Here is a 12,183-nt window from a genome sequence, read left to right on the forward strand (position 1 = left end):
AACAAATATTTAATAATGGGCTCTTCAATCTAACAGAAAAAGGTCCTTAGGCTCATTGAATCTGAGTCCATGTGTGTCTGAATGCCCCCACTAACCAATTAAGTTTGTTTTTGAATTGCTCCTCTTAGCAAGGCATTCAACACATACTGGTGAAGTAGTGTAAACAGTTTTTATTTATTTATTTATTTGTAGGTTAGGAAGAAATGCATGCCTGTTTTTGGTGCTATCTGTCTAGAGCAGAGGTGGGCAAACTATGGCCCGCAGGCCACATCCAGCCCATGGGACCCTCCTGCCCGGCCCCTGAGCTCCTGGCCCAGGAGGCTAGCCCCCGACCCCTCCTCTGCTGTTCCCTCTCCCCTGCAGCCTTATCTCACTGCGCCGCCAGCACAATGCTCTGGGCGGCGAGGCTGTAGTGCCGCCAGCCACCGGTGCTCCAGGCAGTGTGGTAAGGGGGCAGGGAGCGCGTGTGTGTGTGTGGATAGAGGCCAGGGGAGTTCAGAGCGGTGGTCAGTGGGCAGAGGGGGTGGATAGGGGTCGGGGCGGTCAGAGGGCAGGAAACAGGGGGGTTGAATGGGGGCAGTCAGGAAGGGGGGGGGGCTGGATGGGTCGGTGGGGGGCAGTCGGGGCACAGGTTCCAGGGGCGGTCAGGGAGAAAGGGTGGTTGAAAGGGGCAGGGGTTCCGGGGGGCAGTCAGGAATGAGAGGAGGGGTTGGATGGGGTGACAGCGGCAGTCGGGGCGGGAGGTCCAGGGGCGGTCAGGAGACAGAGAGGGGTGGATGGGGCAGGGGTCCCGGGGGGCAGCAGGGGACAGGGAATGGGGGGGGATTGGATGGGGCAGGAGTCCCGCAGGGGCCATCAGGGGTCAAGAAGCAGGGGGGGTTGGATGGGGGCAGCAGCCAGGCCACACCTGACTGTTTGGGGAGGCACAGCCTCCCCTAACTGGCCCTCCATACAATTTTGGAAACCCGATGTGGCCCTCAGTCCAAAAAGTTTGCCTGTCCCTGGTCTAGAGGCATACAAACATTATTTGGAAGTAACTGGTCTCATTTAAATTGAATGGTACAGTTTTTAGTCACTTATTTTTTATATTTAATTTTAATTAAATTTTAATTACTGAAATTAATTCTGTAAGTCTGAAATCCTGTCAGGAGTATTGTAATAACAGTAATCATGCCCTGCAAGAGTTAACATGTAAGACTATTATATAACAACAGAGGGCAGACTTTGATAACTAGGACTTTGTATAAAGTATTTATAGAGCAGATCAAACCTCTGCATCACAAACACTGTAACTTCTTAAAATCTAAATTGGACGAAGCAAACTCCAGCAGATAGCAAGCAGAGTAAAATCCTTTTAAATCTTCCTCCTCCTCCCCCCACCACCTTTTTATTTACTCTATCCATTAGAAGAAGATTCTTTTTATCTTTCACTTCTAGGCTGGGTTGTGAGCTAAGAGCTTGCCGACTTGCTTGACAGGACAGTAAACACTAAAATTAGAGGACTGCTGTGATTTGTGCACATGTAGATTTACCATTTGATGATGATAAACATCACAGGCCTAATCCTGCAGTCACTGAAATCAGTGGCAAAATTTCATGAGTTTGGTAGTAGAAAGATCACATCTCAAATCCACTCCATTACATATTTTATCACAATTTAGTCCTAATTTTGTTGAAAAATATAGAAAATCCATCCAGTTAATAAACTGCACATTGAAATTGTCTCTATTTTGAATATAGATATTTTAAAATCCAACTCCTTAAAATGGATTTCTCACTCTTGTCCTGCAGCCAAAGGGGTTACAGCTCTTAACAAACCAGAGATCAATAAGCAGCGTTAGAATGCTTAAAAATGAGGTAAAAATACAAATGAACTAGTGAGAAGATGGGATGTCCTCTCAAGCGTGTGTAGTCTGATTTAGTGAAACATCACAGCAAACATTAAACTCTGTTTAAAACAGACGGATACATCTTGAAAGAGATTCAAGCGACACTCCCTGTCGCCCCATCCACTCTCCCGTTGCGCCCCCTCGTGCCCCGCTCGTGCAGCGGGACGGGGTGGAGTTTTCGGGGGATGTTGCGTTGGGGTTGGGGAAGCTGTGGGTGCCGGCTCCTGGGTCCCGAGGGGAGAGGGGCCTGCCCCGCGTGGCTGTCTGTGGCGACACAGCTGCCCGCGAGGTCCTGGTCCCCTCCCCTTTCCCGGGTTACGACGGTGCCAGGGACCGGGGCGCGGTCGGGGTGGGAGGGCGAGACTCATCAGGAGGAAGCGTATGGAGGGTGACAGAAAGTCAGGGAGAGAAGGAGTGGGCGGCACGCGCGCGTGATGGTGGAAGAAAAGAGGGTTCATGAGGGCGCCCAGGTTTCAAACCCCCCCCCCATCTCCTCCGTCCGCCGCCTCTGCCGGTCGTTTTCCCCTCTCCCTGGCCGATGATGCTCCCCACATGCACTCCCAGGGCTGTCCGCCCCCCCGTTAGTCTCTAAGGTGCCACAAGTCCTCCTTTTCTTTTTGCGGATACAGACTAACACGGCTGCTACTCTGAAACCTGTCAGGTTAAAAATTTCCTTACCTGTGTAAGATTTTGATTATCAAAAGCTGACTTCTGAAATGACTGCACTTTTTATTAGTTATATTGTTTGATTTATCTTTTTTTTTAATAAGATGAACAGTGAAAATCCTAGTCAGTTTTGCTTTGTTTGTGATTGGTTTCTAATCTATTTTCACATTCTGGCTTTAATGTCCTTTTAAAGAAATTTGGACTATATGAGTTGCAAACATTGGTTGGAGAATTTTTTTTTAACAGTTTCTACTGAAATTAATGAGAACATTCATATTGGACCAACAATGGGTGAAAGCTTCTTTTTAACAAAACTTACATGGGGTTAAATTTAAAAGGACAAGACCCCTTTAAGAAATTAACATATGTTGGTGAAGGAGGATATTCCTTTACATTGGATTCTACCACTCCCCAACCCCAAAATTTCTGTTTAAAAATAAAACCCAGACAATTTTACTCCAGAGCCTGAAATATGGGGTTCTTCCATCACCTGGTACACTGGTAATCTCCCTCACTCCATCCCTTTTATAAAGGGTCACCTCTAATGCTAGATTTCTTAATGTGAGGGATATTCTTGAATGTGGGAGACATTTGTGCCAGTTCTTCATCTTTCATTAAAGACAAGGAAGCAGAAATTTAAAAGAAAATGTAAATGTAGTGTACACTGATTTGTATAATGTTGCAATTAACAAAATAGAACCTTATTAGTGGTCTGTCTCTTTCTACTTAGGTTCTTATAATAGCCCCTAGGTGTTTCCATCCCTATAAGAAAATGTTGCAGGCTTGAAGTATAGTAATTATAACAGTCACAGAAATGCTTTTAATAATAGCTGTATTCATATTATACTAAAATAAATATGGATTTGCTGGTCACAGAGTGACCCATCTAGGACTGTAAAGGTGTCACCTCCGTGATATCCATCATACCAAATTGCTAAAATAATTCCAGCTATGTCCACATCACTAATACAAATAAGTTGTTTTCATTATGTATTCCAGGGCTGTTGCCACCTTGTCTTCCACATTCAATGCTCCATCTAGAAAACAATAGTTCACTTTATTATGGTCCCCTTAGCATAGACATTAACTGATTTCAAATAAAATCTGTTTTCTAAGACTTATTTCCCCGCATCCTTTTTGTTTTGAATTGCCTATAACTCTGTTCCAGGGCTATTTTTACAGAATGCATTTCCATTTTCATGAGAGAGAGAAGTTGAGATGACAAACTTGATGACTGAAAGGCCATGTGCCCTTATTAAAAATCCAAAGGGAAACTAATTCCTTTGCACGTTTCTACTCCTTGTAGTTTCTATTTAGTTTTTAAACCCAAACATACAAACACAAGGGGCAGAAAGAGCTTTAAACTTTTATTCTTCCACTGCTCAAACCACTCACCTCTAAAGAGTGAAACTGGATATAACTTAAGGTGTTTTGCCCTACAGATATTTATCAGTTTTCTTTCTGGTGCAAAGAAATGTGATGCTGACAAGCAGATTTCTAACACAGTTTGCACTCTAATTATTGCAACAAAAACAGAGTCATATATCTCTCAAATGACAGCTCTGCGCTGTGCCTGCTTTCTCAGCGCCTTGGGGCACTTTTTTCCTTAACCTCCTCCGGTTTTCCAGCTTCACCGTCCTCCCTCTCTCCCTCCCTCTCCATTAATTTCTCTTTCTTGCCAATTATAGACAACTCCTCTCCCTCTTTTAGCCCTGAAAAGAAAAGAAAGTGCCCCCCACCAATTCTTGGATTTATTAACTCATAGTTCCCCTGAGCAATTCCTAGGATTGTTTCCTCTGCTCTAGGCGGTATTTTGTAGAAGCTGCGGTAGGCTGGAGTAGTTTCATTCACTGGAAGTGGGGAATGACGCCTTGTTAAGGATGAATTTGAAGGCAGTAAGAAAAGGAGTACATGTGGCACCTTAGAGACTAACCAATTTATTTGAGCATAAGCTTTCGTGAGCTACAGCTCACTTCATCGGATGCATTCAGTGGAAAATACAGTGGGGAGATTTATATACATAGAGAACATGAAACAATGGGTGTTACCACACACCCCTCTGCCCTGGCAGTGCTGGAGAATTTAGGTAGAAGGGAGATTCCTCTCCTTGCTGGAGAGTGCTCGGACGGGGCGAGACTTCCCCTTTGCAGAGAGGGATGGTGGGGGGGCAGCGTGTGTTAGCACCCTAGGATCTGGCTGCTGGGCTTTCCCAGAGATTTTACACCCTCCCTGCGCTTGCAGGACTCTGTTTCCCCTGCTGCCAATGGCACGGGGAAAGCAGCCTCCCAGCTCTCGTTTGTTGCCAACCCTCCAAGTCGGGAGGGGGGGACGGGACTCCGCTGCTTTTCCCGCGGCGACCCTCCAAACAACCTGTTGCAAGGAGAGGGGGAGGGGGGTTCGGTCCTCTCGCCACTTGGATGATTGGCAACCCTTGCTGACCAATCCCTGCCGCCGACAGCACTCCCGTGAGTGCTTATTGGACAGCGTGGGGTGAGATTGGGGGGGGAGCAGGGAGGGGTTTCGCGGCGGGCTAGGGGGCGAGTTTATAACGCAGCCTGATCGCCGGGCAGTGGAGCGGCGGCTCGGGCCCGGGGGCTGCAGGCAGGGTAAGGGGGCTTGGCTGCGCCGCGCGGGCTGAGACGGGACTCGCTTGGCTTGTGCTCGGCAGGCAGGGACCATGCAAGGCAGCCCCGCCGCACGGACTCTGCTGCCCGCGCTGCTGATGCTGCTGCTGCTGGCGGGCAGGGGCGGCGGGGTCCGGGCGCAGCAGCCGCCCCCGCCGGGCAGCCCCGCGTTCTCCTACCCCTCGGCGCTGGGACCCCCGGAAGACGCCGCCATCGTGGTGGCCAACCGCGGGCTGCGCGTCCCCTTCGGCCGCTCCGTCTGGCTGGACCCGCTGAGCGACCTGGTGCTGCAGGTGCAGCCGGGGGACCGCTGCCACCTGCGCGTCTTGGACGACGACCCCCTGTGGCTGCGCCCGGGCCGCCTGACCCCGCCGCGCTTCCCTTGCGACTTCGGCCCCGGGGAGGTGACATACTGGCACCTGGGCTCCCGCAGCCCGTCCCGGGACCGGGTCCGCCTGCAGCTGCGCTACGACTCGCCCAGCCGCGCCGTGGTGCTGCCCCTGGCGCTGGAGGTGGAGGTGCTCTTCGCCCAGCTGGAGATCGTCACCCGCAACCTGCCGCTCACCGTGGAGAGCCTGCTGGGCACCAGCAACGCGCTGGACGGCCGCAGCCTGGAGTTCGCCTTCCAGCCGGGCAGCCAGCGCTGCAGGGTGGGCGCCCTGCCGGGGCTGGGCGGGCTGCCCCGCTACGGGGAGCTCCTCAGCCCGCCGGCTGCCCCGTGGCATGCCTCGGCGGCCGGCGCCCCGTCGCCCTCGCTCTGGTGGGAGTGCGAGGAGTTCCTGCGGCTGGGGCTGCGCTACCGGCACGCGGCGGCCGGCCGCTCCCCGAACCGAGACTCGCTGCCCCTGGTGGTGGAGCTGCGGGAGGCGGCGGGCGCCGGCGCGCTGCTGAAGCGGGAGCATTTCCAGGTGCTGGTGCGGATCCGGGCGGGCGCCGAGAACACGCCGCCCCGGCCCAGCTTCGTGGCCATGCTGATGATGGAGGTGGACCAGTTCGTGCTCACCGCCCTCACCCCGGACATGCTGGCGGCCGAGGACGCCGAGTCGGCCCCGGACCTGCTGCTCTTCAACATCACCTCCCCCTTCGGGCCGGGCCAGGGCCACGTGGTCAGCACCGACGACCGCAGCCTGCCCATCGCCTCCTTCAGCCAGCGAGACGTGCGGGAGCTGCGGGTCGCCTACCAGCCGCCGGCGGAGGACTCGGCCCGGGAGCGGCTCTTCGAGCTGGAGCTGGAGGTGCTGGACCCCGAGGGCGCTGCCTCCGAGCCCTTCGCCTTCATGATCGTGGTGAAGCCCATGAACACGCTGGCGCCCGTGGTGACCCGCAACACAGGCCTGGTGCTCTACGAGGGGCAGTCGCGGCCGCTCTCCGGCCCGGGCCCCAGCCCCAGCCTGCTCATCAGCGATGAGGACGACCTGGAGCAGGTGCGGGTCAGTGTGCTGGCGGGGCTGCGGCACGGGCACCTGGCCCTGCTGGAGGAGTCCCTGGCCCTGCTGGGGGAGTCCCAGGCCCGCAAGCACTTCACAGTGGCCGAGCTGATGGCTGGCCGCATCATCTACCAGCATGACGGCAGCGAGTCCCCGCTCAGCGACAACCTGGTGCTGCGGCTGGAGGACGGCGGCGCCCGGCACCGTGTCGAGTTCCTCTTCCCCATCACCCTGGTGCCCACCGATGACCAGCCGCCCCTGCTCAACGCTAACACGGGGCTGTCCTTGGCTGAGGGCGACATGGCCCCCATCCCCGCCCGTGCCCTCAGCGCCACCGACATCGACTCAGACGACGCTACACTGCGCTTTGTGCTGGAGTCCGGGCCCGGCGCAGGGCAGCTGCTGCTCCGTCAGGCCCAGCCACCCCTGGGCTGGGAGGGTGAGAATGGGGGCTCCCCCTGGAGGAGGGTGCTGGGCTTGCCTGGGGATCCCCCAGTGTACGAGAGGCTGGTGAGTGAGTGGCTGCAGCAGGACATTGTGGAAGGGTGGCTCTTCTACCGGCACCTCGGGCACCCCGGCCCCAGGGTGGTGCTGGACCAGTTTGTCTTTAGGGTCCAGGATGACAACGACCCACCCAACCGCTCTGGGCCCCAGAGCTTTGTGATCCGGGTGCACCCAGTGGACCGCCTGGCTCCAGTGCTTCATGGTGGCAGCAGCCTGCGTCTGGTGGTGGCTGAGCAGCAGGTAACCCCACTGCGGAGGAAGCACCTGCGCTACACAGATCAGGACTCTGGGGACCGGGAGATCCACTACACCGTCACCCAGCCCCCCACTGACACAGACTCCAACCACCCTGGGGGGGCCAAGGGCACCCGCCTGGGATCACTGGTGCTGACTGATGACCACTCAGTGGAGGTGATGCATTTCACCCAGGCCCAGATCAACCACCACAAGATCTCCTACCGGCCCCCACAGCAGGAGCTGGGGGTGGCTCCCCGCCTGGCTCAGTTCCAGTACCGGGTGGAGGATGCAGCTGGTAATGCTGCCCAAGGCACCTTCACCATCTACCTGCAGCCCATAGACAACCAGCCCCCTGAGATAACCAACAGCGGCTTTACTGTGCATGAGGGGGGAAGGCATGTGCTGGGCCTGGCTGAGCTGGATGCTAGTGACACTGACACTGAGCCCACTCACCTCGAGTTCACCCTGACCCAGGCTCCCCAGCATGGACAATTGCAGCTCTCTGGGCACAGCCTGGCCATGGGAGCAGCCTTTGGTTTAGAGGATATTAAACATGGCAGGGTGGTCTATGTGCACAGTGGTGCTGAGTCTCACAATGATGCCTGCAGTCTGGATGTGACTGATGGGGTCCATGTGGTGCCCATCACACTGAAGGTGACTGTGCACCCTGTGGATGATGAGGTGCCCACCTTACGGCTGCCCCCAGGGACACTTGGCTCCTACTTGGACGTGCTGGAGAATGGTGCGGCTGAGATCACCACTAACGTCATCCAGGGCACGGATGAGGATACGGATGATCTGATGCTGACTTTCATTGTGGAGGACCCTCCCCAACATGGGGACATCCTGGTCCAGGGGGTGCCTGCAGAAAGGTTTTCCCAGAGAGACGTGCTGGATGGGGCTGTGGTATATGCTCACACGGGTGGTGAAATAGGGCTGCTGCCCAAAGAAGATACTTTTAACCTCACTCTGTCTGACCTGTCTGAAGAGTGGAGCATTGGGGGCAATGTTGTTCGGGGAGTTTCAGTGCTGGTGACCATCCTTCCTGTTGACAGTCAAGCCCCTGAGGTTTTTGTGGGGGAACACTTAATGGTAGTGGAGGGTGACAAAAGGGTCGTTACACATGCCCACTTAAGGGCTGAAGATGTGGATACACCCAGTGATGATATTCTGTGCACCATAGTTGCTCAGCCCACCTCTGGTTATGTAGAGAACATCTCTCCAGCCCTAGGATCTGAAAAGTCCAGAGCAGGTACAGCTATAAGTGCCTTTACTTTGAAAGACCTCAGGCAAGAGCACATTTTTTACGTTCAAAGCATCCATAAGGGTGTGGAGCCTGTTGAAGACAGGTTCACTTTCCGCTGCTCCGATGGCATTAACTTTTCCGAAAGGCACTTCTTCCCCATTGTCATTATCCCAACCAATGACGAAGAGCCTGAAATCTTTATGCGAGAGTTTGTAGTGATGGAAGGCATGAGCCTGGTTATTGATACTCCCATCCTCAATGCAGCAGATGGGGACATCCCTGCTGATGAACTGACCTTCACTATCACTAAGTTTCCCAAGCATGGCCACATTGTGAATCAGCTGATCAATGGGACTGTCTTAGTGGAGAGCTTCACCCTGGATCAGATAACTGAGAGCTCCAGCATTATCTATGAACATGATGACTCTGAAACAAAGGAAGACAGCTTTGAGGTGAAACTCACAGATGGTAAACATGCTGTAGAGAAAACTGTGCTCATCATGGTTATTCCTGTGGATGATGAGACACCCAGAATGACCATCAATGATGGGCTGGAAATTGAAATAGGGGAAACTAAAATCATCCACAACAGAATACTGAAGGCTACTGATCTAGATTCTGAAGATAAAACCTTGACTTACGTTCTAAGGTATGGGCCAGGACAAGGGCTCTTACAAAGAATAAAACTTTCAGGTGGGGTTGAGAATATCACTCTTGGAATGAACTTTACCCAAGATGAAGTGGACAGAAATTTAATTCAGTACATGCATTTTGGCCAAGAAGGTATTCGGGATCTTATCAAATTTGATGTTACAGATGGGATAAATCCTCTCATTGACAGATATTTTTATGTGACCATAGGTAGCATTGATATTGTCTTCCCAGATGTGATCAGCAAAGGGGTGTCCTTGAAGGAAGGGGGGAAAGTTACACTTACCACTGATTTACTGAGCACCAGTGACTTGAATAGCCCAGATGAGAACTTGGTTTTCAGTATTACCCGGGCACCTGTTCGTGGCCATCTCGAATGCACGGATCAGTCTGGGATGCCCATCACCACCTTCACTCAGCTCCAGTTAGCAGGCAATAAAATCTACTATATTCACACCTCAGAAGATGAGGTGAAAATGGACAGCTTTGAGTTTGAAGTGACTGATGGTTATAACCCAGTATTTCGCACTTTCCGAATTTCCATTAGTGATGTGGATAATAAAAAGCCAGTGGTCACAATCCATACCCTGGTGGTGAGCGAAAGTGAAAATAAACTGATAACCCCCTTTGAACTGACGGTGGAAGACAGAGACACCCCTGATATGTTGCTTAAATTTATTATCACCCAAGTGCCGGTTCACGGTCAGCTCATGTTCAATAACACCAAGCCGGTTACATCCTTTACCAAACAAGATCTGAATGAAAATCTTATAAGCTACAAACATGATGGCACAGAGTCAGCTGAAGACAGCTTCTCTTTCACTGTTACAGATGGGACCCATACTGATTTCTATGTCTTCCCTGACACAGTGTTTGAAACAAGGAAACCCCAAACAATGAACATTCAGATAATGGCCGTGGACAATAGTGTACCCCAAATTGTAGTAAATAAGGGTGCCCCTTCTCTCCGCGTTTTGACCACTGGCCACTTGGGTTTTATGATTACCAACAAAGTGTTCAAAGTGGAAGACAGGGACAGCTTGCACATTACCCTCAAGATCAGGATCACAGAGGCTCCTCGCCATGGCTTCCTGATCCATCTGGGAAAAGGCAACCATAGTATCACTCAGTTCACACAAGGTATTTCCGTGTCTGGTACTCTGCCTTTAGAGCACTGGAAACATGCATGCAGGAATGAAGCATACTTAATTCTGAAATAGTTGATCCCAGAAAGAGCCTGTTCACAGCATTAAGGGCCTGGTTCTTTTTTCTTTTTTTTTTAATGTATATTTGTGGTAGTGTCCAGGTTCCCACAGAGAACAGCTACCAGTTGTGCTCGGTACTATACAAAGAGAATGAGAGAGACTGGGTGGGTGAGGTAATATCCCCCAATATTAGAGAAGCAAGGTAGGTGAGGTAATATCTCTTTTTGGCCCAACTTCTGTTAGTGAAAGAGACAGGCTTTCAAACTACATGGCTGAAGAGCTCAGTGTAGCTGGAAAGCTTGTCTCTTTCACTAACAGACCTTGGCTCAGTAAAAGATACTGCCTCCTCTGTCTTGTCTCAATAATACTGTGGGGCCAGCCTGGCTACAGTAACACTGCAGACAAAAATGGAATAAGACCGTGCTTGTCCTGAAGATTTGACAGTTTAAATAATTCTGCATCCTGTATTCATGTTGAGTATTAGTTACTCAAGGTCTTAGTCTAGCTACTCAACATGAGTACAGGTTACAGGATTGGTCCATAAAATCTTAGAAACTCATAACTCTTCCCTCCCCTTCCCCCCAAGTTTTCCTTAGAAAATAATAGTTGACTGCTCCATTAGTAACTATCCTAGTCTATTTAAGGCACTGGTCATGTACTGCCTGGGTGCACTTTACATAGTTTAAAATTATCTCTAGGCCCAGGCAGCAAATATCTCACTACTACCTTATTGCCCTAATTGCACAAACTTTAAATCACCGAGTCTCTGTGGTAAAATAAGAGGTAATGTAAATATTTTAAATTATGTCAATGCTGCTTAGTTTTGTAAACTGTACTAGGTGGCATAGTTAGGATAGAACATATGTGGTTTCCATGCACTGAAATAAAGCCTTAAAACAAGGCTGTGGAATAACCACCTTCAGTCAAAAAGGGTGTATTATCTATCCACTGGGGAGCTTTCAATAGTATGTTGTTGTTAGTTAATAGCTGGCTGAGTAAAAGTGAAATGGTGCTTCGTAGAGCCTTAGGTGTAGTGAGTTTGTTTGCTTGAGTTGCAGATCCAGCAAATAGACCCCACAAACCTTACATATTTTGACTGAATGCCAAAGGTATCCCAAGCGTTGCAGTGATGGACAAACTTTTTATTTTTATTTTTATTTATTTTTTTTTTTTAAAGAAGCCCCAAATCATTGCAATACGGCAGGAAATTCAAGCTGCCTAAACTGTGGGAACCAACACAGCTGATGTATAAAGAAACATTCCCAATGATGTTTTGTTAGGACTTTTTGAAGTGGTGAGTATCAGGGAGAAGTACAGAGGAGTAGGGAATATGCACTCCTCTGAGTGGAAATATTCCTTTTTAAGGGCCTTGTCTTACATTTGAAATAGACTGGGTCATGTGTATTCCTAGGAGCGAACCACAATACAGCATTCCAGAAAGCAAGGAGGTTCATTTGTGAGAATACTGACAGCTTGTTACTGCCTGCCACTTGGTCAGCCCACCCACCTTGTTTGACAGATATGCAGCCCTCTGGCTGCTACATCCTGCATAGCAGAAGAATGGAGCATGCTGGAGGAAGAGATAGGATGTGTAAGAGGCTAAGCAGTGAAATTCTGCATGCTGTATGCAGTAGGGTGTATAACTCTGGTGCCGTATAAATGATTGATTACCTAATCCTAATTCAGACATTTGCAGCTATTGGGGAGTGCAGGAGTTACTACCCTCTACACTTC

General features: G+C 50.9%; 1 protein-coding gene across 1 annotated transcript in view; it reads left to right on the forward strand.

The window, feature by feature from the left end:
* Nucleotides 1-5,232: 5,232 nt before the first annotated feature.
* The window catches only part of FREM2 (FRAS1 related extracellular matrix 2), a 224,435-nt gene continuing 217,484 nt past the window's right edge, over nt 5,233-12,183 (forward strand). Inside the window, exon 1 of the mRNA XM_074959987.1 lies at nt 5,233-10,384. Coding sequence (XP_074816088.1) covers nt 5,233-10,384 — 5,152 coding nt within the window. The remainder of the gene's footprint in view (nt 10,385-12,183) is intronic.

The sequence above is a fragment of the Natator depressus genome, chromosome 1, assembly GCF_965152275.1.
Source record: "Natator depressus isolate rNatDep1 chromosome 1, rNatDep2.hap1, whole genome shotgun sequence".
NCBI classification, from domain to species: domain Eukaryota; kingdom Metazoa; phylum Chordata; order Testudines; family Cheloniidae; genus Natator; species Natator depressus.